This window comes from Phocoena sinus, chromosome 10 (assembly GCF_008692025.1).
Source record: "Phocoena sinus isolate mPhoSin1 chromosome 10, mPhoSin1.pri, whole genome shotgun sequence".
Lineage (NCBI taxonomy): Eukaryota > Metazoa > Chordata > Mammalia > Artiodactyla > Phocoenidae > Phocoena > Phocoena sinus.
Genome location: NC_045772.1, coordinates 62472012 through 62498911, shown reverse-complemented (window position 1 = coordinate 62498911; position 26900 = coordinate 62472012). Strand labels below are relative to the sequence as shown.

General features: G+C 45.5%; 1 protein-coding gene across 3 annotated transcripts in view; it reads left to right on the top strand.

The window, feature by feature from the left end:
- SLC4A8 (solute carrier family 4 member 8) overlaps positions 1 to 26900 on the top strand; it is an 82055-nt gene that overhangs the window by 22099 nt on the left and 33056 nt on the right. For all 3 annotated transcript variants that reach the window (XM_032644890.1, XM_032644888.1, XM_032644889.1), the window contains 12 exons: positions 3939 to 4085; positions 4599 to 4734; positions 6348 to 6508; positions 9043 to 9231; positions 10259 to 10350; positions 11285 to 11442; positions 12345 to 12432; positions 13387 to 13533; positions 14369 to 14469; positions 20513 to 20687; positions 21300 to 21433; positions 22221 to 22466. In XM_032644890.1, coding sequence (XP_032500781.1) covers positions 3939 to 4085; positions 4599 to 4734; positions 6348 to 6508; positions 9043 to 9231; positions 10259 to 10350; positions 11285 to 11442; positions 12345 to 12432; positions 13387 to 13533; positions 14369 to 14469; positions 20513 to 20687; positions 21300 to 21433; positions 22221 to 22466 — 1774 coding nt within the window. The remainder of the gene's footprint in view (positions 1 to 3938; positions 4086 to 4598; positions 4735 to 6347; positions 6509 to 9042; positions 9232 to 10258; positions 10351 to 11284; positions 11443 to 12344; positions 12433 to 13386; positions 13534 to 14368; positions 14470 to 20512; positions 20688 to 21299; positions 21434 to 22220; positions 22467 to 26900) is intronic.

The following is a 26900-nucleotide window of genomic DNA, read 5'->3' as shown; positions in this document are numbered from 1 at the left end:
TTTGGTTATATGTTCCTGTTGTGACCCCTTTCAGATCAGAGGCCTTCTTAGTTCAGGTTGTGTACTGCTGGGGGGATCCTAAGGGGTTATGTTCCTGCGGGAGGCACCTAGGCGGTATTCCATTTTCTGAATATTTGTGGAGTAATGACCGCGTGGAAGATACCGCGCTTTGTAATGTGAGGGATTGCATAAGATAAGTTCATAAGAGAATGTTAGCCAAGGACTCAGGGTTGGCAGGAAGGAGGCAGCACCTCTGATCAGGGGGATCAGCAAGAATACCAGGAAGGAAGGTGCATTTGCAATGAATCTTGAAGGAGTGAGGCAAGTCAGCGTCCGGAAAGCATTGGTACATCTGTGGAAGAGCAGTTTGGTTTAGGTGGAGGAGAGTGTGAGGTGAGGGTGGGAGCGTCAGCTGAGGCCATGAGGAGGAGACGGAGTAAAAACCAGGCTGTGGGGCTTCCCTGGTGGCGCAGTGGTTTGAGAGCCTGCCTGCCGATGCAGGGGGCGTGGGTTCGAGCCCTGGTCTGGGAAGATCCCACATGCCGCGGAGCAGCTGGGCCCATGCACCACAACTACTGAGCCTGTGCTCTAGAGCACATGAGCCACAACTACTGAGCCCGCGTGCCACGACCACGGAAGCCCACGTGCCTAGAGCCCGTGCTCCGCAGCCCGAGAGGCCACCGCGATGAGAAGCCCGCGCACCGCAACCAAGAGTAGCTCCCACTTGCTGCAACTAGAGAAAGCCCGCGAGCAGCAGTGAAGACCCAGTGCAGCCAAAAATAAATAAATAAAATTTATTAAAGAAACACCAGGCTGTTCTGGTGTTGTTGGTATAGATGCAGAAGGTGTACATCTCTAGATTTTTTTCCCCCCAGAACATTTATTTGGTGTGAGCACGTGTGGGATTTCCACTATGATCTCTCTTGAGATGATCACTCAGTTCTTTTAGAGAGCTTTCCCTTTGTTTCCCTGTTGAATGTATAATTTGTTCTAGAGGAAGGAAAAACTAGAAAGGAGGCTGGGGCCCGAGCATGCTGGAGCATGAAGGGTCCCGACTATAAGAGTGAGCCGTGATCAGAGCAGTGCTTCCGGAGGATTTGTTTGTAGGATCGAATTGGTGGGGGAGGCAGGAAGGAGGCCCCTGCTGTTGTCAAAGTGGGAGGAGAGAAAGACTTGACAGCTCTAATCTATGGGATGGAGTGCTGAGGGGCAAGGTGGAAATCCAAAGTGATGCTGAGATTTCAAGCCTGGAAAGTTGAGAGAGTGCCATGAGCAGAAACACAGAAGAAGTGAGTATCAGTCTGATTTCAGATGGAGGATGGTGAGTTTGCTTTGGAACATATTGAGTCACTGGAGATAAAGATTTGGGGATCATTTGCAGAAGTAAACTTTGAAATCAGGAGAGCAAATATCACTAAAAAGAGAGAAGAAAGGGACCAAGGACAGAAACCCGGGGAACCTTCCTTTGGTGGATTGTGGTAAGGCTGGAGAAGCAGTCAGAGGAGTGCAAGTGAGCCAGGGAAGGCCGTGGTACAGGTATGGGAGAAGCCCAGACCACCAAGGGGAGGAAGTAGTCAAGGGATGGGGCTGCTGCCTGGAGCATGGTGGGCTCTCCAGAGAGTCTTTTGAATTGAACTGAGAGAGACGTAAGATGATAGAGATTTGGTGATTTAGTGGGCTTTGGCGTCCCTGATGAGGGCAGTTTCAGTGGAGAGCGGCCACGTGCAGAGGCTGTGGAACAAGGGGATGGTGAGGAAAGGGAGCTAGGTCGGTACACTGTTCTTGAACATGACTTAATGGAGAAGGGAAGGGGACAGGCAGAGACTTGGGAGAATAGCACTGCACTGGGAACATTTCTTTTTTATTTTTATTTTAAAATATTTATTTATTGAATGAAAGATTCTTTAAATCGTTATAGCGTGCAAAAGTTTCACACACATGATTTCATATAATCCCATAATAACCCTTTTTTCTCCCTACTCCTATATTACCTATCCCTCCCCGCCCCCACCACTGGTAACCACTGGTTTGTTCTCTGTATCTGTGAGCCTGCTTCTTTTTTGTTTTATTCACTAGTTCGTTGCATTTTTTTAGATTCCACATATAAGCGATATTATAGAGTATTTGTCTTTCTCTGTCTGATTTATTTCACTTAGCATAATGCCCTCCAAGTCCTTCCATGTTGCTGCAAATGGCATTATTTCATTCTTTTTATGGCTGAGTAGTATCCCATGGTATATATGTACCACATCTTCTTCATCCATTCATCGGTTAATGGACACTCAGTTTGCTTCCATATTTTGGCTATTGCAAATAATGCTGCTGTGAACATTGGGGTACATGTATCTTTTCGAATTAGTATTTTTGTGTTTTTCAGATCTATACCCAGGAGTGGAATTGCTGGGTCATATCATATGGTAGGAATATTTCCTTTTTAGGTAAGAGGGACTTGAGAAACCCATGGAAGGGATGGATGGAAAGGAGAGACTGAGGATAACTGATGAAGTGGGACCCAGTGGGGTGGGAGGCGGTGCTCATTAGCCTGGAAAAGAGGAAAAGCTGGAGGAGGAAAGTGAGCCTGACTGAGAATGGAGGGAGTTCCCAGGACAGGGCCTGTCTTTTCCGTACGATATGAAGCAAGGTCACCTGCTCAGAGGAAGTGTGGGTGCGGTTGTCCATTTGAAGACAGTGACTAAAGACTGTAACAGCTCCTGTGGTGGAAGATGTGCGGGGGCAGCCTGAGATCCAGAGTGTCGAGCAGCAGTAACTGGGCAGAAATGGGGGAAGATCGCTGCTCTGTGCATCCAGGTGTAGCATCCCTGCAGCTACTGTTTCTGGGCTCCAGGCTCACCAGGGAGACCGGGGAAACCAGGTGGAGGTGAGAGAGGCCTGGAAGTCAGGCACAAAACAAAATAATGTTTATGGATGGAATGAGAGAGTAGGAAGGAGGAACTAGAGAGGAACACTATGGGATCACTTACTTTCTTGTGTTCCCCTCTTTTTGTAAAATATTTAATATCTCTCCCTCACGCTCCCAGCCTTATGGCCCTTATGATTTGTAACTAGTCTCTCACTGCTATTCTAGATGGTGCAGAAAAAATATAATGGAAACTGATCCTGGGATTTACTGGCTGCTAAAATTGATTCCAGGCATCGCGTTCAGCATTTTACATACATTTCTTATTTGCTTCTCACAAAAATCTTCTGAGTTTAAAGAATAAGCTTCAGTATTCCTTTTTAAAGACAGTCACAGAGGGCTTCCCTGGTGGCGCAGTGGTTGAGAGTCCGCCTGCCGATGCAGGGGACGCGGGTTCGTGCCCCGGTCCGGGAAGATCCCACGTGCCGCGGAGCGGCTGGGCCCGTGAGCCATGGCCGCTGAGCCTGCGCGTCCGGAGCCTGTGCTCCGTGACGGGAGAGGCCACAACAGTGAGAGGCCCGCGTACAGCAAAAAAAAAAAAAAAAAAAAAAAAGACAGTCACAGAGAGATTAGATAACTTGTTGAGGGTCACATGGCTAGTGAATTTGGACCCAGGCAGGTTGACCTGAGCGCTTAACCACTTTCTCAAATGGAAGTGGCCTCCCTGCCGAGACCTGCTGTAGGTGTCATGGCGTGACTGCATCACGTTTTGTGAATTGCTCAAATCATTGTAGTAGCAACAACTAGCGTTTGTTTCGGACTCTACAGTTTGCAAATCATGTTCACGCCCATTATTTCCTTTGATCTTAACAACATTCCTGTGAGGTTTGCAGCCACGTACAGGACTGAGACCTTCAACTCCCCCATCTCTACAGCTTCAGTCCTGGAGGTCTTTGAAGTTTTGTCATTACAGCGTTGTGACCGGGCCAAAGGACTGTACTCTTTTTCTTCTCCCCTCTCATGTATACTAGCCTCCTTTTCCTAAAGGAGTTCTCTCCACAGACCTTCTGCTTTTTTTCAGGTCATAGGACTCTGTACGTGGGGGTCCGGATGCCGCTGGGCCGGCAGAGCCATCGGCACCACCGAACCCATGGCCAGAAGCATCGGAGACGAGGGCGGGGCAAGGGAGCCAGCCAGGGGGAGGAAGGCCCCGAGGCCCTGGCCCATGGTAACGCCTCAGGAGGGAGGGCGGGTGGGTGTCCATGCGGGGAGGCCTGGTGAGGCCGAAGGGGTGTGGGATGGACGACGTGGAGCAGGGGGTGGGCTTGACTCTCTTCCATAGACTTTCCCCAGCTTGCTTCCAGGAAGAAGAAATGCCTCTGAGAATCAAAAGTATCTTCCTGAAAACTTCACAGTTCAGGCCCCCCAAATCAATATCATAGAAGGTGAAATCATTTGCCAGAGAATTAGCCATTCTTTTTGATCAAATTCATCAGGTTTCTAGTTTCTCATGGGTTTTCTTCAAATGGTCTTACTTAATAATTTTTTCCTCCTATGAAACTGCTTCCAAAGAATAGCTTTTTTTCTGGGAATAAAGAAATCTTTTTGACCTGAGTTCAGGATTATCTTCTGTATGCTCCTGAAGTCGTGAGGCCCCCCAGGTGCGCTGAGTGTGGCAGGACGCTATTTCTGTTCTAAGCTGAGGCTGGGAGCAGACCTTTCTCCGTGGCTGATTTTCCAGACACGCCATCTCAGCGTGTTCAGTTCATTCTTGGCACTGAGGAGGATGAAGAGCATGTGCCTCACGAGCTGTTCACGGAACTGGATGAGATCTGCCTGAAAGAGGGAGAAGACGCCGAGTGGAAGGAGACAGCCAGGTGAGGCCTTAAGATCGCCCGGGTCCAGACTCGCTTGGGCAGACAAATGTGTGCCTTTGCGTGAGTGACAGGCCTGTCTGCCTTTTATTTCTTCACCGGAGACATGACGACTGACACGGGGACTGATGTTCTAGGGTCCTCTGTGGGAAGCCTTGATGCTGGCCTCTTGGTCACGTCTGTGGTAATACCTATGTAAGTTGACCTTGAGCCCGGGATTGGTGACGGAAACACAGAACGTTAAGGGGGTCCTCTCTTACTAGCTCCTGGGCTCTTGGTATTAAAGGTCTGGCTTATAAGATGCCTGAGGGCGCCGCCTTGGTTTAGACCTAGCCCAGCAGACATAGCGTAGGTCCAGCCTTTTCCTGCGCATGAACCACAGCATCATTTGGGTTTTAATTCACTGGAAATTCCAGAAGTTTTGAGACATCCTATTGGACAGTCCAACTTCACAGACACCTTTGGGATTATAGCCAGCCCGACAGTAGACCTCCTTGGATTAGTTGCAGAGTGACTATGCTTGTCTAAGGCCCAACCCCCAGAAGAGCCCTCAGCTTGACCAGGGCCATGTCTAGAGCTCCTGCAGTGACTGACAAGTGAGACTTCTGGGTGATACAAAGCCGGCGTGCCTGAGCCTCGGGGAAGAAGGTAAGGTGGGTAACCAGTGAGGCGTGGCTCCACCTCTCATTGGAACAGCGCTTCCTGGATACCTGCTGTATCCGTGGGTGTGTTTCCTGGGTAGAGAGGATTAAACAGGCCAGTCAGCCTGGTAGCAAGCAAGGAGGTCATTAGCCTTGTCATTCTGTCTTTGCCAGCGTCTGAAGGTTACACAGATAGGCTTTTTATTTTTTTAAATTAATTATTTATGGCTGTGTTTGGTCTTCACTGCTGCGCGCTGGTCTTCTCTAGTTGTGGCGAGCGAGGGCTGCTCTTCGTTGCGGTGTGAGGACTTCTCACTGCGGTGGTGTCTCTTGTTGCGGAGCACGGGCTCTAGGCGCGCGGTCTTCAGTAGCTGCGGCTCGCGGGCTCTAGAGCTCAGGCTCAGCAGTTGTGGCGCACGGGCTTAGTTGCTCCGCGGCATGTGGGATCTTCCCGGACCAGGGCTCGAACCCGTGTCCCCTGCATTGGCAGGCGGGTTCTTAACCACTGCGGCACCAGGGAAGTCCCAGATAGGCTTTTTAAAAAGATAAATATTATCATTTTATTAATGTGATTTGTCAGTGTATCCAGATGATATAGATTATATCTGTTATTTTTTTAATTGCATAGGCAATGTGTGCTCACTAGAGAAAATTAGAAAATAAAGATAAGCAAAAAGAAGATGAACATTATGTGAAATCCTACCAAGCCAGGGATAATGAGGAATATAACATTTGATGTCTTATACATGTGTGTGTTTGTATTTTAAAATTTTTCTTTAAAGAAAAATGGAGTCAGTTTTGCACTGTTTTATAACCTACTTTGTTCACTTACCAGTGTACCCTGGACGTATAGATTAGATTACAGTGTTCAATATGATTATTTGGGTATCTTTCTTTGTGGCTTACATTAAAAACTCTCTCCTGAAAATTCCTCATTTTCTGTCTTTAACATCTGGTTGTTTGTAATGCTTCCAGGTGGTTGAAGTTTGAAGAAGATGTTGAGGATGGGGGAGAGCGCTGGAGCAAGCCTTACGTCGCAACCCTTTCACTGCACAGTCTCTTTGAGCTAAGGAGCTGCCTTATTAACGGAACGGTCCTTCTCGATATGCATGCAAACAGCATAGAAGAAATCTCAGGTAAGTTTAGGTGAGAGAAAACAGAGGGATGTTTGTGTCAATTAGGAAGAGTGATGTAGAGGAAAGAAGAAAGTGGCTGTGTGTCCTTGGGCAAGTCACTTACCTTCCCGACCTCAGCGCCCTCAGCTATGGGATGGGTTTCAAGCTAAGAAACTACCCTACCTATTCCACAGGCTTATTATGGGATACAAATGACATGGTGTGAAGTCTTCCATTTGCCTGTTCATTTGGCAAACGTTTATTTTCTATCTATTAATGCTTGATAATGTGCTAGGCACAGGGGAATGAAGATAAGATACAATTTCTGTCCTCAAGGAGCTCCCCTTCTAGTGGGGAACATAGCCATGGGTGCAAGAAAAGAGCTCTGGTTTGGTAATAATTAGAGAAAGGGGCAACTGGGAGTTGTGCCGAGAAAAGGGGGTTAGAGTGAAAGAAAGATTTTAAAATATGGCAGCTAGGGAAGACACGTATGAAGTTGAGCCAGAGTACCCCCACTTCTTCAGCAAGACGTGAAGGGGAGATGTCTGATGGAGTTGCCTGGTACAGGTGAGTGTAAGTTGCTATGTTTTAGGAATGGAGTTTGATAAACACCTGGGTGCATGTGAGGATTTTCCTCAGCTTGGCTTTGTTTGGCTGGACAGGTTACATAAAGATTTCTCCAAACTTTTCTCCATTGCAAGTATCCAAGTAATTCTGCCTCTCTGGGATCACATGGGGACCCAGGGAGGGGTCAGTACTGATGGGATCTGGTGTCACCTCCGAAGGCCCTAAGGGAAAGTTATTCCATGCTTCTTCCAGTTTCTAGTGGCTCTAGGTGTCCCTTAGCTCATGAGTGCATAACTCCAATCTGCCTCTGTCTTCACCTGGACTTCTTATCTGTTGTCTCTCTCATAAGGATATCTGTCAGTATCATCCAAGATGATCTCATCTTGAGATCCTTAGTTACGTCTGGGAAGACCCTTTCCACAAATAAGATCATGCTCACAGATTCTGGGGGGTTAGTACATAGACGTATCTTTTGTGGGGGAGGCGCCGTTCTACCCACTACGAAAGCCAAGAGAGGAGAGAGTTTCAATTCATCAGTGCCAGATGCTGTAGAGAGGTCAGGTTAGGTAAGGACCAGAGACATCTGCCAGATTTAGCAACTGGAAGGTTGTTGACGATTATAGTAAAAGCAATCTCACTGAGGCAGCCACATTGCAGGGGGTGAGGAATTTTTCTTTTGAGAACTTTAAGAGATAGGGGGGAGAGAGAGAGAGAAAGAGAAAGAGAGGGAGAGAGGAGGCAGTAGATAATGGGAGACCTGGGGTGGACATTCTCCTTCTTTTTTTTTTTTTTTCCCCCCAAGATGAAGGATCCTGAAGCATGTTTATAATATGGGGCAAGGAACCAATCAATATAAAGGTTAAAGATAGAGAAACCTGGATCTTCCACTTAATATTTGAAACAGATTTTCTTTATTTATTGCTTCCAGCACTTGGATAGTCATGGATGGAGTTGGAGTTGAAGATAGGTTGGAGTTTTGGGGAGGTGGGGGAATGGGTATGTAGGGTTGAAGTAGAACTGCTGTGGTTCTTCACATCAGGTACCTGAGGTATTCGTGGTAGTGATAAGGATAAGTAAACAGTCTCAAGTGTTTACTGTGAGTGAGCACTTTATACATCTCATTAATTTTTTATAACAATCTTCTAAGGTAGGTGATAATATTAGCTCCATATTACAGATGAGGAAACTGAGGTACAGAGAGGTTATCACACAGAAAGTGGTAGAAGTGGGATAACTGTGGACCTTTAGCGCTAGAACCCATGCTGTTAACTGCTGTGCTGACTGCCTCTCAGTAGCAGGTATTGGGATTTTTTTCCCCCTCAGTTCTGCCAGGCTTGGCAGGTAAAGGTTGATGCTTGGTGGTAATCATGTGGGGTACTTAATCAAGAACAACTTAATGATTCTTGGAAGTTCCACTTTTACGTAGTCATTTGGAGTTCTACAGTTATAGTTTCTCTTGACAATCACGGCAATGTTAAAATCTCTGAGAAAGGGAACGTAGAGGAACTTTGGCAGATGACAGAACAAAATGGTAATAATGTGGACTTTTGAGTCAGACAGTCTTGGGTTTGACTCCCAGCTCTGCAACTTACTAGACGTGAAACCTTGGGGAATTTTGTAATTTGTTCGGGCCTCAGTTTCCTGATCTGTAAAAATTGTTATAATGCCACCTAGTTCTCAGGGTTTTTTATAAGGATTCGATTAGATAATTCTGTAAAAAGCTCAGAGTGTCGTTCCTGGCACATGTTAAATGCTCAATAGTTTCCATTTCTAATAATAATGATTTGTTACGTGAATAACGTATAATGTGTCACAGCTGCTATCATCAAATAGCTCTTTCAGGCACTGAAGCGGAGACTGTACATCACTGACCCTGGTAGAACTGCCTCCCCTACTCCTTGTCCCTTGCCCCTCACCCCACTTGACCTTGGTCTCTTTGGGTTCACTGACCATCAGTTTGAGTGTTCATGTTAGCACCTGCTTTCCAGACCTGATCCTGGACCAGCAGGAACTGTTCAGTGACCTGAATGACAGCATGAGGGTTAAAGTACGGGAAGCCCTTCTCAAAAAGCATCATCATCAGAATGAAAAGAAGAGAAATAACCTAATCCCCATTGTTCGCTCCTTTGCTGAGGTTGGCAAGAAACAATCTGATCCACATTCAATGGATAAACATGGTAAGATTGTTAGGAGTAACTGTTTTCTCTTTTGATTAATAAGACATTTAGGAACTAGTTGGAGATGCTAAGTTACTAGAGGGTAGGGGCTGTATTTCTCTAATATGCTTTCATGCTCACTTAGACACAGTCCTTTTTGGTGGATAGGCACGATGGGTGGCTGGGGCTGGTGACGGTCATCTCTTGTGGCACTAGGGATGCATGCCTCATATAGATCTCAGTGGACCCCAGGGGAGAAGTTTGTGCCCCAGAATGGCCTCAGAACTGATGTGGCTTTGGGGAGGTAGCCACATTAGGGATGATTCGGGGCCAGAGAAGTTCCACTGGAGCTTTTTAGAAGTAAACCAATGTCTTAGATTAGGGAGGCAAAATGCAGTAGTGTCAACTCTTGAGTCAGATTTCCAGGCTGGAGAGTCTGGCTTCACCGTTTGCAAAGTGTGTGACCTTGGGCAACCTCCGAAACCTCTTTAAGTCTTACTTTCTCCTCTGTAGAATAAGGATAATAGTGAGATCTGCTCCCTCAGTCTATAGTGAGGCTTCAATAAATCAATCCATGTAAAGCCCTGGAGCCAGGTGGCTGGTGGGTTGTAAACATTCAGTGAATTTCAGCTGCTGACTAGTTTCCTTTTCTGAGGCCGAATCTATGCTGGTCTCCTTGTCCCCACATTTACTGAACCACAGTGTGCAGGGGATGTGCCTGGGAGTCTAAGTTTTTGAAAAGTTCTCCATAGGACTTTGTGGTATGCACTCCTGGTTAAGGATTACTGCCTTTAATAGAGGAAGAAAAGAGGATCACAGATGGTTCAGGAAGAGGGTGCAGGAGTAGTAAGACCTCTGTTCCCTCCCCTTTACTGCTAACTGGTAGGTAAGGAGATAGGTGTGTGTGGGTCCTTGCTGCATAGTCATCTGGACCACTTCTCTGTGTGGACTTTGCAGGAGATAGTCATAGCCAGCTGATGATGGACGGGGCATGTCAAAGGGGGAAAGGGCAGGACTCGGAGAATTCTGTTTGATTTTCTCCAAATAGGTCAGACTGTGTCTCCTCAGTCCGTTCCAACTACAAGTCTTGAAGTAAAAAATGGAATGAATTGTGAACACAGTCCCGTGGACTTAAGCAAGGTGAGCAGAGACGTGGAAGTTGGCTTACAGGCCTAAGCAGATCTCTAGTGGAACCCAGAGTCTCATTGCTGGAAGCTGGATAAGCTTTGGCATTTCAACACCCTTTCTCCAGGACCAGAGCCCCTTCTGCAGAAAAGGCGGCCCATCTATCTGCTCATGTCTTCTCCTTTCTCCAGCCCAGACCTCTCTGACTCATTAGCTTGTTCCCCAGATTCAACATGCTGAAACCCGCTAGCCACTAATAATCCTCCCTGCCACACACCTCCTGGTGTTTCAGAACTACTTTCTGATACCTGCTCTCCAGTAGCTCCTTCTTAGCCTCCAAGGGTTCTGCAGAAGCAGTATCTTTGCTACTGTCTCCTAAAACTGTTTGTGGTTGAAACTCTTCTTGGGGACTGTGGCTTGGTGTCTGAGGCCTCCCGCAGGAGCAGGGCCCCCTGCAGCTTCCGGCTCAAACCGTGATCTCCCTGCCGCCAGCCTCTCCTTGCTCTGGTCTCTCCCCGACACTGTCCTTCCAAAATGCAGACAGTGTCATGTCACTTCTCAGCTCATAAGGCTCCCTGAAACCTCCGACAAAGCATTCCAGTATTTTAAAATGGAAACAATTCGACCTGGAGCTTCAAAAACATTCTTCTTTGGGGAGGCATGGTGTAATGGAATTCAAATCAGAGCCCCTGGATTTAAATTCTCTCTCTTAGAAGCTCTGTCGTCCTGGGCAAGTCAACTTCACTTCTCTGGGTCTCAGTGGCTCCATTCATTTTTTAAAATAAAAAGTGAGGCTAATTAGACCTTACAGAGCTATTGTAAGGATCAAGTGAAGTAGTATGAGAAAGCGTGTTAAATCAAAAATGATTTATGAATGTCAGTTATGAGGAGGGTGATGGATGCGTGAGGTGATGGCTCCCACACTGTCACGGGGTTCTTGGATTTTCAGGTCGACCTTCATTTCATGAAGAAAATTCCCACTGGGGCAGAGGCCTCGAATGTCCTGGTTGGAGAGGTGGACTCTCTGGGCCGCCCCGTTGTCGCCTTTGTGAGGCTGTCTCCGGCAGTCCTTCTCTCGGGCCTGACAGAAGTGCCCATCCCAACAAGGTAAAGACCTGGACCGCAAAGCTCAGTGCGTTCCGTCTGGTGTGCGGGTTTGTGTGTGCTCTGGTGGAAGAAACCAGCTAATGCCAAAATGGAGGATTAATTAATTTGGGGAATGCTGTTTAAAATTCAGCAGTGATCTCAGAAAACTGGGGTATATTTGATCAACCTCTGTGCGGAAGAATTGCAAGACTTTTAAGGCTCTGATGGTTCAGTTCCTGTGAACTTGGAAATGGAGAACCAAAGAGTGTTCAAGGGCCACTTGCTTGCTGGGATGGGAAGCCTGTCTTGCTCTCCCTGTTCTGCCAAGCTGTATCCCAGGGAAACGTCTCTGACCAAAGGTATTGATGTCTCTTTCCACAGTTCCGGCAGGATTTGTTTGGTTTGCAAGTATGTCCACATTTGTTCAAAAGGCTATTCATGCGCTCTGAAGGTGGTGATTCAGGTGATTCAGGGCCCCATCAATTACACAGTATTCAGATGTCCGGGACACAATTTAGACTCCTCTACAGGGCTTGATCATTTCAACTGCTTTATCCCTCTCCTCTCCCCGTCATTTTCTTATTAGAGCAATGAATGAGATTCAGATAACCCTGAATTTTCACTACAATGCCATGTTTTGAAAAAGTGTCCTTCCTATAGTAAGGAATTGTGTCTATGGAAACCCTGAGAATTATAACCACATCATTGAATGAGTTGTACAGGTGGCTTAGCTGCAATGCCTACAGTGGAGCTATTAGGTCAAGGCTACTCAGATTGCTCCGTCATTAGTCTGTCTCCTTCTATTGAAGGTACTGTGATGATTTCTGTTTGATAGGAAAGAGAAATGTTCTGCTGTTTAGAGAGGAAAGATGCCACTTCTTTATATTTACTTACATAATTTAATCCTTTTCGTGTGTTGCCAGATTTTTGTTTATCCTACTGGGTCCAGTAGGGAAAGGTCAGCAGTACCATGAGATTGGCAGATCCATGGCCACCATCATGACAGACGAGGTACGTGCACCACTTCTGCTTTTCATGCATTCGTCTTGTAAATGTTTATTGAGCATTTACTCTGTGCCAGGCATTGTGCTAGTCATTGGGGATAAAATAATTATAATCGTGATGTTTGCTGGAAAGCAGTACAGGTCACGTCTCTGAGGACCAAGCCCCCTGGGGGATTTTTCTTCCTCTGTCATCTCTCGCTTTTTGGATAATCAAGGATGCAGAGAAATCTTTCTCTGGGAAAATTATTTTTGCCAAGTAGGATACCTAGAGAGAAAGATATTAAGGCTGACTTAACTTTCTAGATCTAGAAGATGGTTAATTAAATACATCCAAGCTATTTACATAAAGGAACCTCACCCCCATTTCACGTAAATGAGACCAGTTAGTATAAAGGTCGGGGGATGCTCTCGGGCACTGTCATGTGAATGTACCAGGGTGACTAGAGCTTCGGCTGCCGTGGTCCTGAAACCCCACTGCATCCCTGCTGAGGACTGTGCTACTCAGGTAAGTTGCAAAGTAAGGCCTTGAAAAGGCATATGTCTTAGCAGGCAGAGGGGCATGGGCTGTGTTTTATCAGCTGTCTTTGGTTTGGAGGCATATGAGGAACCTTTATTAGGAATTCCATCCAGTTTTTTCTACCCATTATGATCAGGAAAATTCCTCATGCATCTTGGCTTTTGTTCCATTCTTTGAGGAGATAACAGAATTATAAAACTTTTGAGTCATCTTATCTCCTTCTATACTAATAGACATATATTTAATTCTTTTTGACTCATCTTTAGATTCTTTTTTTATTGTTTTATCCTTGCACTTCTCTAAGTGCTAAAGTCACCTACATTTCAGATCCCCATGACAGAGACAAAAATCAAGAGGTTTTATTCATCTTTCACCATCTCCATTGGTAATTGTTTTAAGTAAAGTGACTTTTAGTTTTCCTGAGGACATTCTCCTTCTCTGTAGATTTTTCATGATGTGGCATATAAGGCAAAAGAGCGGGACGATCTCCTGGCGGGGATTGACGAGTTCCTAGACCAGGTGACGGTGCTGCCTCCAGGGGAGTGGGACCCCTCCATTAGAATTGAGCCGCCCAAAAACGTCCCTTCCCAGGTAATGTATGCACATGAGCCAGTGGTGGCTTAGTATCGCTTACTGAGTGCACACCATGGACAAAGCAAAGACCGTGAGGGTATATGCTAAATAAGTTGAGATGTGGTTCTGTTTCTGGCCACCTAGCATGTCAGAACAGTAATAAAATATGAATATGCAGTAACATAGATTGGCTCAGGTGTGATGGGGTCAGTCAGGATTACCCTGGGATGAATTTTAAGCCAACTTTTGAAGGATTGATGTAGAATGGCAGAGAGGAGAGGAGAGGGCATTTCTTGGGAGCATATCATGAATGAAGCCATTAAATGAAAAGAGGTAGTTGTATAGAGAGAGCAAATAGAGTCCCTCACACTTTTTTTGAGAGGTTAAAGATGGAAGGGAACTTCTACTGTACACTAGTCCCCAGGCCAAGTGCTTTACATATGCTAATTCAACCTCCCGGTAACATCTCCATATAGGTATTGTTGTTCTTTGTTTTACAAATGAGGAACAAAAAAACTATCTTCAAGGTTTTTAAGGTAGAGATTACACACAGATTTGAAACTTGAATTTAGGTCACATCTGATGCCAAAGCCTCCACTTTTCTGTCTCTGGGTGAGACAGAGTTAGGTATTGGCAGAGAGGAGGAGAAATCTTTTTTTTTTTTTCCAGGAAAGTCAGTAAACTCCTCCAAATCAGTAAATGCATTTGAAAGCTATAACAAACAATTGGCTATTTTGGGGCTGCTTTTGGATTTTCTCATCACCAACCCCCACCCCACCCCCACCCCCCGCCCCCAGCGGGAAAGACAGAATACAGGGCTGAGTTTGTTAATTTTGCGGTCTTCTGTTAAAAGGAGAAAAGGAAAATGCCTGGAGTTCCAAATGGAAATGTTTGCCACATAGAACCGGAACCACATGGGGGCCACAGCGGGCCAGAACTTCAACGCACTGGGCGGTAAGTTCTGGAATGTTTCACAGCTGATACTGCTTACCGGACAGAAGTTGTATAAAGGAATGAGGCATCCTCTTTACTTCCAGCCTTCTTCTCTGTAGTATCTTCATTGGCTGGGAATGACTTTTCAAATGGAACCACTGACTATAAGTATTACAAATATATCAAATGTTATATTCATTAATTCAAATTTCTCAAACCACCTAACGTGTTCTGTCTCCCCTCCTGGCCTTGCCCCAGGAGGGGAGACAGAACATGTTCCCTCTGATTTGAACACTTGTCCCTTTCCTCATTTCCTGGCTGACTGCTTCTTATCCTTTGACGCAGCTTAGGTGTCACTTCCTTTGGAGAGCCTTGCAGGACCCTCTTTAGAGGAGGTTAGGTGTTCCTGCTAGGTGGTGTCCCAGCTTTGAGCTCTGTCCCTTGCCCACCTGCCACCCTCCCCCCAGCCACCTGTTATAGTCCTGATCATACTTTATGACTATTTATTGATTTGATGTCTTTCCTGCCAGAATGTTTGCTCCATAAGGGCAGGGACCCCATTATATTCCTAGCACCCAGCACAGTGCCCTGCCCAGAGTAGGCACTCAATTAATATCTGGTGAATGAATGAATGAGTGAATGGATGCTTTTAGAATGATGTCTGTTCTGTAGCATGAATGGACATGGTATGGATAAATATTGAATGGTTAAGTTAAGAAACCCCTTGAGGTAGGGAAATAGGTACTATTTTAGGTGTGTGTCTCAGAATAGGCAACCTACTCTTTTGGGCCCAGATTTTAGGACAGATGTCCGGGGAGGAGGTTCTCTATGGTAGGTGAGGACAGCAGGTCCCCAGGCTGGGAGGCTTTATATTCCAGGTAGGGAGGCAGTAGAAGAGGATGGTGTTTTGGGTTGGAGTGGCATCCAGACGTGTCCCCCAGATCGTGGGAGAAGGTTCAGTCTATGGCTCTGGCTCTGTAAGTTGTGCTTATGTCTAAGAAGGATCTGTTGGGCGGAGATTCTCAGGACAGGACTCAGATGATGGAAAGGAGCTTTTACTGTCCTCTGTTCTAGTGTTTTCACCTTATTTTTTCCTCCTTACTTGAAGTTGCTTTCCTTATTTCCCTATCCTCAGTACCCTGCCTGATGGAAACTCAAGGTTGTTTTTTTTTTTTTTTAATTGTGGAGAGCGATTTAGTTTTGCATTCTTGGAAATTCAGGGAGAGAAAGGAGAGGAGACTGAGAAGCAGGAGAGAATGGCACTTAACCAGCAGTGTCCCGATGGGGAGTATGCATCTGGTCGAAGGAATGTATTAGAGGGCGGGGAAGGATAACTGGGCTCTGGGGAGGGACCACCGGAGGAAAGGAGGAGCCTTTAGATGGAAGGGGTCACTGAAAAGAGGGAGCAAGCTCCAAGAGTAAGTTTCACATTTTCTTTACAGTTGGAAGAGGTCCGAATTGGGTGGGGAGGCCTGGTATTGAGAAGCAGTTCGAAGGAAGCATCTGTCTTTAGAATAGTTTCCAGGATTGAGACTGTCTTAGATGAAGTGGTGTTTTTTTAAAATAAATTTATTTTTGGTCGCGTTGGGTCTTCATTGCTGCACGTGGGCTTTCTCTACTTGTGGTGAGCGGGGGCTACTCTTCGTTGCAGTGCGCAGGCTTCTCATTGTGGTGGCTTCTCTTGTTGTGGAGCAGGGGCTCTAGGTGTGAGGGCTTCAGTAGTTGTGGCTCGCGGGCTCTAGAGCACAGGCTCAGTAGCTGCGGTGCACGGGCTTAGTTGCTCCGCGGCATGTGGGATCTTCCCGGATCAGGGCTCGAACCTGTGTCCCCTGCATTGGCAGGCGGATTCTTAACCACTGCACCACCAGGGAAATCCCAAGGTGGTGTTTTTTTTTTTGTGTGTGGTACGCGGACCTCTCACTGTTGTGGCCTCTCCTGTTGCAGAGCACAGGCTCCGGACGCGCAGGCTCAGCGGCCATGGCTCACGGGCCCAGCTGCTCCGTGGCATGTGGGATCCTCCCAGACCAGAGCCCGAACCCGTGTCCCCTGCATCGGCAGGCGGACTCTCAACCACTGCGCCACTAGGGAAGCCCAAGGTGGTGTTTTTTAAGGGAAGGGTCTTGGGTTTGGATTTGATAGAATTTCAGAGTTATGATTTATCCTTTTGACTGTAAAGCCAACAGCTTTCCTCCAAACACATAATCCATGCAGAGGTGAGATCTCATCTTTTGGTGTCAGAAAGAGGAGAATAAACTAGGCGGGCAGTCACTTATAATCAATTCCACACGGGGGTTTGGGAGCTCATTACATTGGATCTCAACAGTTATAGAATCTTGGAAATGGTGCCTATCATCCCAAAAGAAAATCCTGTAGATCCAGGACCGACATACACTTAATCAGCAGCCCCAGGTACCTTTACTCACAAACTCAAATGGGGTTTGAGGAAGTTCTCCCATAATGTTGAGTGAGGAGCTGCTGGAATTGACAAAGCTGAAAGGAAAGGTCATCTGGACTCAGAGCCTCACTCGGCTTACTGTGGGAGATGCTGCCTCTTCCTGAGCTCCGGAAGTTTTCCTCAGTCCTCAAGACACAAGACCTCCTCCCCTTGTAGCCTTTTAGTCCAGGTGACCTAATGCTCATATTGGGGATCATAGTTCCTGCCAGCTCTGGCTCTTTTCCCAATCTCAAATTACGTAGCGGTGAACGTGAACCTTCCCCTGCAGGTGGACATCCTAGAATTTTCTGGACCTTCCTGGACTTCACCGAGTAAAAATGCATTAGCCTGGGCTTTATAATTCTTCATACCTTTAGCTGTGTTTCTTTGAGGTGGGGCACAACCTGGGGGTGCCATCCTTGTCGGATGGAGAGGTATTTAAAATGCGGTAGTGTAGGCTCTAAGAAGATGGGAAAGGAGGCAAAGTTGAGAACGGTCTGATTTGTGTATGATCTGACCTGCCAAGCCAGGGCTGAGACAGTGTCTTGGGCCTCCCTGATGTTGACATAGGCCATGATGCCAAGGCATTCCCATATAGAACGAAGAGGAAAGTCTGACTAGAGTGTTCCTAGGCCAGAAGCTTCATGGCAGAGAGGATACTCTGCAAAGGGGTTTTCCAAGGTAGATTTGTGTACCTCACTGGGGAGGCCACGTTTGGGAAGGGTTGATGAAAGAGAAGAATCAGGAGCTGCTATGTCGATGATCGCCCCCCACACTTCAAACAGGTTTCTTCCAAAGCACAGCAGACAAATGGATGGCTGGCCTGTCCCTAAAGCCCTCCTGAGAGGGCTTCCTAAGTCAGTGCACCAGAGCCTAGGGACCCTCTACACGGGTAAGTCCTTTCTTGCATCAAGCTTAAATTCATATCCCTGTGTGCCTCCTGCCCATCCCCCCCCCCCCCCCCCCCAGACTTGAACACCAAGGGTAGTGTTGAAAGGGAAAGGGAGTCCCAAATGTGGAGGGAAGCATCCATGTCTGATTACTATCTGTGCTAGATGTGCTGTTACGGTCTGCGTGAGTGAGGGACGAGGCTGACGCCATAAACAGTATTCGGAAATCATTTTGTTAGTTTATACCATCAGTAGGAGCCTCAGATCTTTTCTCTCTCCTTTCAATCACTAGGCAGACAGATGTCCTTCCTTTCTGTGGCTTCTCATCAGTCCGTTTCACATAAATCTTTTGCCCATTACTCACAGACACTCCTCCCTGAGTAATGAGCCTCCCACATCCAGGAGGACCAATCATGGCAGCGTCATAGGGTGAGGCTCATTACTGTAGAAGGTAATTCTCCCAGGATCATACCCTTCAGAGGAAGGTCATTGGTGATTGGGAGGTGATATTCACACGGTACTAAAGATGCTATGTTGGCTGAGGACCTAGAAACACCTGAATCTTGCCCCAGACTAATCACGGTTGCCCGTAAGGTCCTTGAGGGGCTATCCACTCAGAGGAGAAAGCAGGACCAAGTGACATTTTATTACAGACTGTAACCTTGGTCCCAAACCCTGAGGCGGAACTCTTATGCTCTAGGTTAGACCCTGTGGATGGCTCCTTACCTCAGCTAGGTTTGCTAGACAGGCTAACACCAAAGCAGGTCACAAGGCTGGCTTTGCCTTTCTCCCCTAAACCCAGACCCAGATTGTGATGTTACTGCTGTAAGGTGAAGAAGGATGAATCCCAACCGTGCCCCTCAAACCAGAGGAAAAGAGCAAGTGGGTCAAATAGAACAGCATGTGCCCTGTGTCCACCTGCTAGATGAGAGAGGGAGCTTTTGAATGGAGAAAGAGAGCTGCCTGGGCCTTCTCCCCGGGCATACAGGTCCCAGGCCTTGTGTGACACAGGGCAAAGAGAAAGAAAGAGCTAGCCAAGCCTCCTTTCATGAGAGAGTAGCTCGGTTTTTTGTTTTTGTTTTCTTAGTTTTTTATTATAGAAAATTTCACACATAAACAAGAAGAGAGGACAGTGTAATGACCCCCCCACACGTGACCATCAATAGTTATCAACATTTTGCCAATCTTGTTTCATCTATTTCTCCCCCACTTAATTGTTTTGTTTTTGTTTTCTAGATTTTAAACCACATCACCAGTAGCATGTCATTTCCCCTGTAACTACTTGAGCAGGTATCCCTGTCCGATAAGGACATTTTGAAAAACAGCTATCATGCCATTATGAAATCTAACAAAATTAACAGTAATTCTTTAAATTGTCTCATGCTCAGTCCACATTCACCTTTTTGTGGTTGTCTTAGCGACATCTTTTTAGAGTTCATTTGTTTGACATAGGATCCAATGGAGGTTTGCATTTGGTTTTCATGTTCCCATTCTGTAACAGCTCTCCTCCTTTTTCTTCCTATGTCATTCATGTGTAGAAGAAACTAGGTAATTTGTCCTGTAGAACGCTGAATGGCTCTCCTTGTTACTCACCTAACAGCTTTTACCCTGGTGTAGCGATTCCACTCTTAGCAAAAGTGCCCCAGTCTGGGAATACTCCTCCTCCTTGGTGTAGGACACCTTGCTCTTGATCTGTCTCATGCTTGGGAAGTGGAGAGGGGTCCTGAGGTCCTGCCACCAAGTCCTGTTAATTCTGCCTCCTGATTAGCCCTTGAATACACACACTTCTCCTCTTTCCAATCCACAGCCTCCTGTCTTGCCCTACGTTCCACTCATTACACCCCCATCAGAGTGATCCTCCCAGAATGCCTGCTTACTTATGCTGCTTCCCTGGGATCAAGTTCTAATTCCTTTTTTACAAGGCCTTTGTGACCCAGCTTTTCCAGCATCTCCAGCTTTGTCTTTTGGTATTTGCCCCTCACACTGTCTTATCCAGCCATAACTCTTTCAGCACCTTGAGCCCGCCATGCGCTCTCATCCCTAGGTGTCATCCATGCCAGCCCCGCTGCCTCATCTGGCTAACTCTTGGTTCATTCTCCAGTCCCCACTGCAGTGCCCGTCCCTGTTCTTTGCTGCCATTTGCTCCCTCACAACACTGCCTGTCCCCTGCACTAGATTGTTGGTCCTAGAGAGAAGGGCTGTGTTTGCCTTGCTACTGCTGCATCTCCAATACCTGGCACAGTGCCTGGCATGAAGTATCTGCTACTACTTGTCAACTGCATGAATGAATTATTATGCTAATTTCTCAAGAGTAAGGTGGGTAGTTGTTCAGAGTAAGAAAGTGCATGTGATAGGGGCTTTTTATCTAGAAAATGTATAATAAAACTAACAATTTTAATACCCTGATGCTTTTGAACCTTTCTTCCTAACATCTCAGAACTTGAAGTTTGAAGCTAATACTTAATTTCATGTTGAATTTTGGGAACTTTTTACTGAATGGGTAATATGCACACCCCAATTAATTCCTTTTATGCTTGGGATAATCATTCGAACCCATGCCCTTGGTTGCAGATAGAATCTGTGCTGGCCCCAGAGAGATCTCTTGAACTTGGGGTCACTTTGAAGCCAAAATATTACCTCTCAATTCAGAGCACATCTGAAGTGCTTTCAGATGTGTGCTGTTGACACGCTTTCCTGGGAGAGGGAATGCGTTAGAGGCCTGTCTGCCATGTTTCCGCAGGCTGTTTGGGGGCTTGGTGCTGGACATCAAGCGGAAGGCCCCCTGGTACTGGAGCGACTACCGGGATGCAGTCAGCTTACAGTGTTTGGCCTCCTTTCTGTTCCTGTACTGTGCCTGCATGTCACCTGTCATCACCTTTGGGGGACTGCTCGGAGAAGCCACTGAGGGGCGCATAGTAAGAACTTTTAACCACTTCTAATGGTCCCAAACAAGAGTAAAAATTTTATGATGGCAGCCAAGTCCACTGGGGGGGGGGGAAATTCCCTGGGCGAGGACTGAGGAGACTGGATTCTTCCTACTGAATTACTGTGGTCTTCTGACCTCATGCCAGCCAGCAGCACGGCTCTCCCTTTAGAACAGACCCTCTTCTGCTTGAATATCAATTTCAGTAACTGATTGCCCAGTTGCATTGCCCATTGCTCCAAGGATGGAAAATGATATATCAATGTCATATGCACATAAGATTTAAGGTGACTCTGTATGACAGCCCGTAGTGGGAATGGTATCATTGTGCTTTTCTGTGTATATTTATAAATACTGAATTGAGTCATACAGAACAGGACTTAGTTAAGGAATCATATGTGGATGGATCTGGGCACCTGAATTGTCAAAGTGGTATCCATTTACAGGAGGATTAGGCTGTGTACACATCACTCTTGCTAAGACGAAATACAAGCAAATGGCTTGCCAGGCACACCGGAGAGCTGAGTTGGGGCTGGACATAAGCCTGCATCGCTCACTGCAGATGGGCTGTGGACTCAGGGATAATCTTTTCTTCCCCTCTCAGAGTGCAATTGAATCCTTGTTTGGAGCCTCCATGACTGGGATTGCCTATTCCTTGTTTGCCGGACAGGCTCTCACCATCCTTGGAAGTACTGGGCCCGTGCTTGTGTTTGAAAAGATTTTGTTCAAATTCTGCAAGTAAGACATTTGGTTTTCTGAAAACTCTATCTGGATGTGTTGGTGTGCTGTTAGGATTGAATGTCAGGGTCCTAGGTGAGTATAAGTAGGCAAAGAGCATTGTTTGGTCTGTTGCCCTGCCCCCAGGTAGGACCATACCTAAAGTAGCAGATCTCTTGGCCTTAAAGAGCTTTATTAATGTCCTTCAACCACTATTGAAGTCTTGACTTTTTATCTTTAAAAACACTTTCCCTAGCTAATCCAAACTCCTCCATTTCCATTTCCAGTCAATTTTTAAAAATTTTATTAATTTTTATTGGAGTAGGGTTGCTTTACACTGTTGTGTTAGCCTTCACTGCACAACAAAATGAATCAGCCATACGCATACAGATATCCGCTCCCTTTTGGACTTCCCTCCCATTTAGGTTACCACAGTGCATTAGGTAGAGTTCCCTGTGCTATACAGTATGTCCACAAGGGCCAGCTCTTTTTTCTTAACTGCAAGAATAGGATCTTAATCACGTCGGGCAGTGATGGCAGAAGTGTGTGGCGGACAGTTTCCACCTCCTCCACTGTCTCTGTCCTTGCTGTGGCAAATACCACCCATGAAGCAAACCTTTGTCACACCATCCCAGGGAAGCCTTCTGGAGTGAAGTGCAGTCAGAATTAGGGACAAACTGGGTTGCAGTACTGGAAGTGATAATAAGAGATGAACTAACCACGTTTCTGACCCTTTGCCTCCAATGCAACGGGTCAGAATGTCATGCCATCCACCCCTGATTTTTGATGAACTTTGGTTTTGTTTCAGAGACTATGCTCTTTCATACCTCTCCCTGCGAGCTTGTATCGGACTGTGGACCGCCTTCCTGTGTATTGTCCTTGTGGCAACTGACGCCAGTTCCCTTGTTTGCTACATTACCCGCTTCACTGAAGAAGCGTTTGCCTCCCTGATTTGCATTATTTTCATCTATGAAGCAATAGAAAAGCTGATTCACCTGGCAGAGACCTACCCCATCCACATGCACAGTCAGCTGGACCACCTTAGCCTGTATTAGTAAGTATGCTTTCTGCTTCTTCTTTTTTAAAAAAATAAAGTGAAGGACCTGAGTATAATGGCTGAGGTAGTGTGCCAGGCAGTACTTGTAGCTTCTGTTAAGGAAGTGTCTTGGTCCTCTGGGAAACAGAGCTCAGACATGACGTGGAGACCTGGGGGCCTGCCAGAGGAGAACAGTCAAAAGTGATGATGGATTAAGAGTGAACCTCAGAGGGGACTTGAGAAATGCTTTCCAGAACATGTCTTTTGGGTCCAGGCATTAAGACAAAGGTAGGCTGCAAATGTAGCAGGGAGAATTCAAGTTAGTTGTTGGGAAGAACTTCTTTTGCAAGGACTTGTGAGGCCTTGGACCACATCAAGATCTCTCTAAGTATATATAGGCTACTCTTAGGCATTATTAGGTAGAGAATATTAGTAATTCCTTACAGATCCACAGGTCTCTTACTCTGTACGCTAAAGATCTAGAAATCTACTTATTTACCTAGATTTCAACTCAAGAGATTGTATTTTCTTCGGTTATTCAGTATGGTTTGGATCAGTTGGAAAAGGGACATAGTATTTGGCTGTGTTTTCAACCCTCTAGGAGAGTCTGGTCCTATAAACATTTCTTCTCGGGAATAGTCTTCTCCAAATTATGACTAAATAGAATTCTCCTCATCCTTTAGCTTTGAACATCAAGTTCCCTCCTTCTGGCTGTACCATTCTGATGTGGAAGGTCTGGTTGTGAAGTGAACAATGTCAATCTGAAACTGCCTGAGCAGAAGGCACACTGCATGGAAGTGCCTGCCAGCCAGCCACAGATACACTTTTCTAGATTCTAGCTATCCTTTCATTCACCCTTTAAAAATCAGGACTCATAAAACATGCATTAGAATTTAAAAATGATTTTATTACAGAATAATCACCATCAGGGAGTATAATCTTTGAAGCTAGTGGATTGCCCATTGGCACTGGAGTAAGGTTCATTCTTTGACCTCTTTTAATCATTCATTTAACAAATATTTGTTGAGCACCTACTATGTGCCAGGCACTGTTTAGGCTCTGGAAACATAACGGTGAACATGACAGACAAAGGATCTACCCTCATGAGGCTATATTCTAGTGGGAGAAGACAGACAAAAGTGACCAGCTCTGGACTGAGTAGACTTTGAATCTGGATACTGTAGTTCTTTGTTAATAAAGCTCAAGATGGTATTTTTCTTATATTTCCACTGCATTCCACTGTCGATTCATACAGAGTTGATATGAAGCTAGAACTCCCCAACTCTTCAAGTGATTTTATGTTAATATGTGTGGAACTGATTTTTTAAATAGACTTAATAAAAAAAATAATAAATTTATTTATTTAGGCTGCATTGGGGTTTTTTTTTTTAAACATTTTTATTGGAGTATAATTGCTTTACAGTGGTGTGTTAGTTTCTGCTTTATAACAAAGTGAATCAGTTATACATATACATATATCCCCATATCTCCTTGCTCTTGCGTCTCACTCCCTATCCCACCCTTCTAGCTGGTCACAAAGCACTGAGCTGCTCTCCCTGTGCTACGTGACTGCTTCCCATTAGCTAGCTGTTTTACATTTGGTAGTGTATATATGTCCATATATACACTACCACTCTCTCACTTTGTCCCAGCTTACCCTCCCCCCTCCCAGTGTCCTCAAGTCGATTCTCTAGTAGGTCTGCGTCTTTATACCCGTCTTGCCCCTAGGTTCTTCATGACCATTTTTTTTTTTTTAAGATTCCATATATATGTGTTAGCATATGGTATTTGTTTTTCTTCTGACTTGCTTCACTCTGTATGACAGACTCTAGGTCCATCCACCTCACTACAAATAACTCAATTTCGTTTCTTTTTATGGCTGAGTAATATTCCATTGTATATATGTGCCACATCTTCTTTATCCAGTCATCTGTTGATGGACACTTAGGTTGCTTCCAAGTCCTGGATGTTGTAAATAGAGCTGCAATGAACATTGTAGTACATGACTCTTTTTGAATTATGGTTTTCTCAGGGTATATATGCCCAGTAGTGGGATTGCTGGGTCGTATGGTAGTTCTATTTTTAGGTTTTAAGGAACCTCCATACTGTTCTCCATAGTGGCTGTATCAATTTACATTCCCACCAACAGTGTATGAGGGTTCCCTTCTCTCCATACCCTCTCCAGCATTTATTGTTTGTAGATTTTTGATGGTGGCCATTCTGACCAGTGTGAGGTGATACCTCACTGTAGTTTTGACTTGCATTTCTCTAATGATTAGTGATGTTGAGCATCCTTTCATGTGTTTGTTGGCAGTCTGTATGTCTTCTTTGGAGAAATGTCTATTTAGGTCTTTTGCCCATTTTTGGATTGGGTTGTTTGTTTTTTTGAAATTGAGCTGCATGAGCTGCTTGTAAATTTTGGAGATTAATCCTTTGTCTGTCGCTTCATTTGCAAAAATTTTCTCCCATTCTGAGGGTTGTCTTTTCGTCTTGTTTATGGTTTCCTTGGCTGTGCAAAAGCTTTTAAGTTTCATTAGGTCCCATTTGTTTATTTTTATTTCCATTTCTCTAGGAGGTGGGTCAAAAAGGATCTTGCTGTGATTTATGTCATAGAGTGTTCTGCCTATGTTTTCCTCTAAGAGTTTGATAGTGTCTGGCCTTACATTTAGGTCTTTAATCCATTTTTTTGTGTGTGGTACACGGGCCTCTCACTGCTGTGGCCTCTCCCGTTGCGGAGCACAGGCTCCGGATGCACAGCCTCAGCGGCCATGGCTCATGGGCCCAGCTGCTCTGCGGCATGTGGGATCTTCCCGGACCAGGGCACGAACCCATGTCCCCTGCATCGGCAGGTGGACTCTCAACCACTGCGCCACCAGGGAAGCCCTCTTTAATCCATTTTGAGTTTGTTTTTGTGCAGGGTGTTAGGGAGTGTTCTAATTTCATACTTTTACACGTACCTGTCCAGTTTTCCCAGCACCAGTTATTGAAGGGGCTGTCTTTTCTCCACTGTATATTCTTGCCTCCTTTATCAAAGATAAGGTGACCATATGTGCGTGCGTTTACCTCTGGGCTTTCTATCCTGTTCCATTGATCTATATTTCTGTTTTTGTGCCAGTACCATACTGTCTTGATTACTGTAGCTTTGTAGTATAGTCTGAAGTCTGGGAGCCTGATTCCCCCAGCTCTGTTTTTCTTTTTCAAGATTGCTTTGGCTATTCGGGGTCTTTTGTGTTTCCATAGAAACTGTGAAATTTTTTGTTCTAGTTCTGTGAAAAATGCCAGTGGTAGTTTGATAGGGATTGCGTTGAATCTGTAGATTGCTTTGGGTACTATAGTCATTTTCACAATGTTGATTCTTCCAATCCAAGAACATGGTATAGCTCTCCATCTATTTGTATCATCTTTAATTTCTTTCATCAGTGTCTTATAATTTTCTGCATACAGGTCATTTGTCTCCTTAGGTTTATTCCTAGGTATTTTATTCTTTTTGCTGCAATGGTAAATGGGAGTGTTTTCTTTTTTTTTTTTTTTTTTGCGGTACACGGGCCTCTCACTGCTGTGGCCTCTCCCATTGCGGAGCACAGGCTCCGGGCGCGCAGGCCCAGCGGCCATGGCTCACGGGCCCAGCCACTCCGCGGCACGTGGGATCCTCCCGGACCAGGGCATGAACCCGTGTCCCCTGCATCGGCAGGCGGACTCCCAACCACTGCGCCACCAGGGAAGCCCCTGGGAGTGTTTTCTTAATTTCACTTTCAGATTTTTCATCATTAGTGTATAGGAATGCAAGAGATTTCTGTGTGTGAATTTTGTATCCTGCTACTTTACCAATTTCATTGATTAGCTCTAATAGTTTTCTGGTAGCATCTTTAGGATTCTCTATGTATAGTATCATGTCATCTGCAAACAGTGACAGCTTTACTTCTTCTTTTCCGATTTGGATTCCTTTTATTTCTTTTTCTTCTCTGATTGCTGTGGCAAAAAATTCCAAAACTATGTTGAATAATGGTGGTGAGAGTGGGCAACCTTGTCTTGTTCCTGATCTTAGTGGAAATGGTTTCAGTTTTTCACCATTGAGGATGATGTTGGCTGTGGGCCTGTCATATATGGCCTTTATTATGTTGAGGTAAGTTCCCTCTATGCCTACTTTCTGGAGGATTTTTATCGTAAATGGGTGTTGAATTTTGTCGAAAGCTTTCTCTGCATCTATTGAGATGATCATATGGTTTTTCTCCTTCAATTTGTTAATATGGTGTATCACATCGATTGATTTGCATATATTGAAGAATCCTTGCATTTCTGGGATAAACCCCACTTGATCATGGTGTATGATCCTTTTAATGTGCTGTTGGATTCTGTTTGATAGTATTTTGTTGAGGATTTTTGCATCTATGTTCATCAGTGATATTGCCCTGTAGTTGTCTTTTTTTGTGACATCTTTGTCTGGTTTTGGTA